Below are 3,376 nucleotides of genomic sequence, written 5' to 3'. Positions count from 1 at the left end.
CAACCCAAATTAACTCAAAAACCGGCGTAACTCAAAACCGGAGACTCAGTTTGTTATATTTCAAACCCCCCATTCTCTCTCTACGGCAATGGAGTAACTCAAAACCGGAGACTCAGTCAGATTTATCATCAAAGGTACATTGTATTCCCGCTCAAACATTTCAAATCACTGAATCTGATAGATAAATTACACAAATGAATCTTCGTTTTGTGAGAAATTATCGTTGCACCATATCACAACTTGAGAGTTTTGTGAGAGACGAGTGTAAATCTGGTAAAATTAAGAAGCTTGATGATGGTTTGAGATACTTCGATCAATTGATTTCAGAAAAGCCTTTGCCGTCTAATCATACATTTAATCATGTATTTGGTTCACTATCCAAAATCAAATGCTATTCAGATGTCATTTTGTTGTACAAGAAAATGAATTTGGTTGGGGTACAACCCAGTATATATACATTGAGCATTTTGATTAATTGCTGTTGTCAATTAGGCAAAGTTGATCATGGGTTTTGTTTGTTTGGGGAGGTGTTAAAGAGGGGTTATCATCCTGATACTGCCACTTTTAATACACTGATTAAAGGGTTGTGTCTTCAACAAAAGATTGATTTTGCATTCAAAGTGTTTGATAAAATGGCTGAGATGGGTGTTCAACCTGATGCTATTACATGTAATACTCTTATATCCGGGCTTTCTAAAACTGGAAAAGTTGATCATGCTCTTGAGGTGAAAAACAAGATGGTTGAATGGAAATGCAGCCCTACGGTTGTTACATATTGTGCGACTATAGAAACACTTTGTAAAGGAGGATTAGTTGATGAAGCTTTGGTTCTATTCTCTGAAATGCTTAAAGATCTGAATGTTGCACCCGATGTAGTTGTTTACACTTCTTTGATTAACGGGCTTTTCGATTCAGGACGGTTGGACGAGGCAAGGAGAATCTTTGACGAGATGGTTAGTAGAGGAATCTCTGCGGATGTAACAACTTATAGCTGTATGATTCATGGTCATTGCATACATGGTCAATGGGAAGAAGCAAGAAGATATTTTAATGAAATGTTGGATCAAGGGATTTTACCCACTACAATAACCTTTACTATATTGATAGATTCACTTTGTAAATATGGTAACATAGATGATGCTGTGGGGGTATTTAGATACATGGAGAAGCTAAATATAAAACCTGATCGGATTACTTATAATTCAATGATCAACGGTCTATGTTTGGCAGGTCGGTTGCAAGATGCGGCGGAACTATTTGACTCGATGGTGGATAGGGGCCTTGAACCGAATGCTGTCAGTTGCACTACATTAATTGATGGGTATTGCAGGAATTGTAAGCTGGATGAAGCTATGTTGTTATTCAATAAAATGAAACAAAACGGGTTGAAACCTACAACACTTACTTACAGTATACTCTTAGCTGGGCTATACCGAGGTGGTAGAATAAAGGTCGCAGAAGGTATCTTCAATGAGATACAATCATTTGGTCAATATCCAAATAAAATTACATTTGGTACAGTTTTAGATAGAATCTGCAAGAATGGAAAAATTGAGGAGGTAGTAGAATTGTTTGGATCGATGGATGCTTCCTTTATCTCAGGTAATTGCCAGTGTCTGTATACTGTGTGTTTATGATTAGAGTAGTCTTTTTTCGGATGGTGCATGGTGTCATTACTTTACATGGTTTAGTATGCATACCAAATGTAGCTAATTTATTTTTCAAAATTTGCTTTCGCAGTTACATCCCCTTGATCCAGTTTTACGCCAGCCCTGGCCGAACTCCTTTACGTAAGTTTTGGTTTCATGATTGCATCTGACATGTGGATTGTTGAGGTTTGTGGGATCTTATGTTTTTAAGATTGTCAGTGAACAACTGATTTTCTAATTGAACAAGTGTTGCTCAGGCAATAGTTACTGTCTTAGATTGGTTTTTACTTAAATTTTGTAAGTTTTTCACCTTTTCTTTTCTTTTCTTTTCTTTTCTTTTCTTTTTGTTTTGAGTTTTCACTACTAAGATCTTTTTACCCTCTGTTGATCATTCGTTCATTTTTCTAATAGTTTCTTATTAAGTGGCTCTGATATTTAAATGAAGATTTTTTTGGGTGTTGTTTTTGTTGAGTAGAGAGTATCTAGTAGCTGCCACTGCTTTCCTAAGGGGTTACTCAATGTTTCTGCCCAAAACCTGTCGAAGAAGATACAAGAAGAATGGACTGCTACACTAAGTCATAACTTCTAAGTCAGCCGAGTAAGTTGAGTATAAAGAATGACAAATCTGATGCTTGGAAGCTGGACCTGCATAGTTTGGCATGTACCTGCACTTTATCTGACAGATTGGTGTTTGATGCCCTACCTTGAATGCACCGTTGTTTGTGGCTATCAAATATTCTTTGGCACAAAGAAGAGTACATCCATGGATAAACACCCAATCAGTACCCAATTGAGTGGAAAGTCTCGTTTACCAAGATGTTTTCACTTTCTTCTTTCTATGTTCAAGGTGGTCTAGCTGCTCTCACTAACGGCTGTGCTAAAGGCTGGAGGTGGATTTCAGGGATTTTTGATTCGAGTCCAGCATATTTTTTACCTGATCCTTAAGTCAGCTAGAGGAAGAAGTCGTATGATCAAGGATTTATGGCTAATTGCTAATCTAGCAAGCAGCGAACTATTGAAACTGAGAAATAAAGTGCATTGCGACAATGAAAAGGTCAGATGGTTCCAATTTAAGATCAAAATTTTCAGGAATGTGCTCAAGGTTAACATGGTTTTATGCACAACACCTGTGAAGTCCTCAGGATCACAGAGGGTTAAAATGGTAGCGTCAGCTGAATTTAGCTGGAGACCTCGAGACCCTAATGAAGTCTTATTATGTTTCGTTGGGGCATCAGTTGGCAATCCTGGCAGATTGCAGCGTCATTGGGGCTCAGAATATTGGGCTTGGCATCACACCAAGTTTTTCTGCAGAGACATACGCAGTGATTGCATTGCTTGAATGACCAATGGGCATGGCAATGGAGTCACAAAAAGGCCTTGGTTGGACGAGATAAGGCTAGTACAGTGAAGGCTTTTGATGGTAATTCGATTCCTTGGAGATTCAGGCAAAGATGGTTAGCTGTGGGGAGTCATTACGACTCTATTCATTATGAGCATGCTTTCAGGGAAATGAACTTTGTGGCAGATGTGGGAAGGTCTTAAACTTTATGAGTTTTAGAAAGGCCGGATATGGAATATTACGTTTTTAAGTAATTTAGTTCCATGGCTTATGTTTGAGACTGTGAGCAGCGTCTTTCTCAGGTAGTTCAGTTTTTATTTGTGGCTAAGTTTTTGGTTCCCTTTCTTGTAATTCCTCATGTATATTACTTTTTGCATTTTTTTTTTTT

General features: G+C 37.9%; 1 protein-coding gene across 3 annotated transcripts; it reads left to right on the top strand.

Moving 5' to 3' along the window:
* The first annotated feature begins 82 nt into the window (after nucleotides 1-82).
* LOC113343606 (pentatricopeptide repeat-containing protein At1g12775, mitochondrial-like) lies at nucleotides 83-3,269 on the top strand. Of its 3 annotated transcripts, none has more exons than XR_003357320.1 (3): nucleotides 83-1,602; nucleotides 1,741-1,835; nucleotides 2,125-3,269. XR_003357320.1 is itself a non-coding variant. In XM_026587734.1 (3 exons), the coding sequence occupies exons 1-2, from the start codon at nucleotides 195-197 to the stop codon at nucleotides 1,752-1,754; spliced, it is 1,422 nt and encodes a 473-aa protein (XP_026443519.1). In that variant the 5' UTR covers nucleotides 83-194; the 3' UTR covers nucleotides 1,755-1,790; nucleotides 2,125-3,269. The 3 variants fall into 3 exon arrangements, 1 of the variants encoding a protein (XP_026443519.1); XR_003357319.1 differs by having other exon boundaries at nucleotides 1,741-1,946; XM_026587734.1 differs by having other exon boundaries at nucleotides 1,741-1,790.
* The last annotated feature ends 107 nt before the right edge of the window (nucleotides 3,270-3,376 follow it).

Source organism: Papaver somniferum, unplaced genomic scaffold (genome assembly GCF_003573695.1).
Source record: "Papaver somniferum cultivar HN1 unplaced genomic scaffold, ASM357369v1 unplaced-scaffold_6385, whole genome shotgun sequence".
NCBI classification, from domain to species: Eukaryota; Viridiplantae; Streptophyta; class Magnoliopsida; order Ranunculales; family Papaveraceae; genus Papaver; species Papaver somniferum.
The sequence above is the reverse complement of the archived record's forward strand: the minus strand, read 5'-3'. Positions and strand labels throughout refer to the sequence as shown.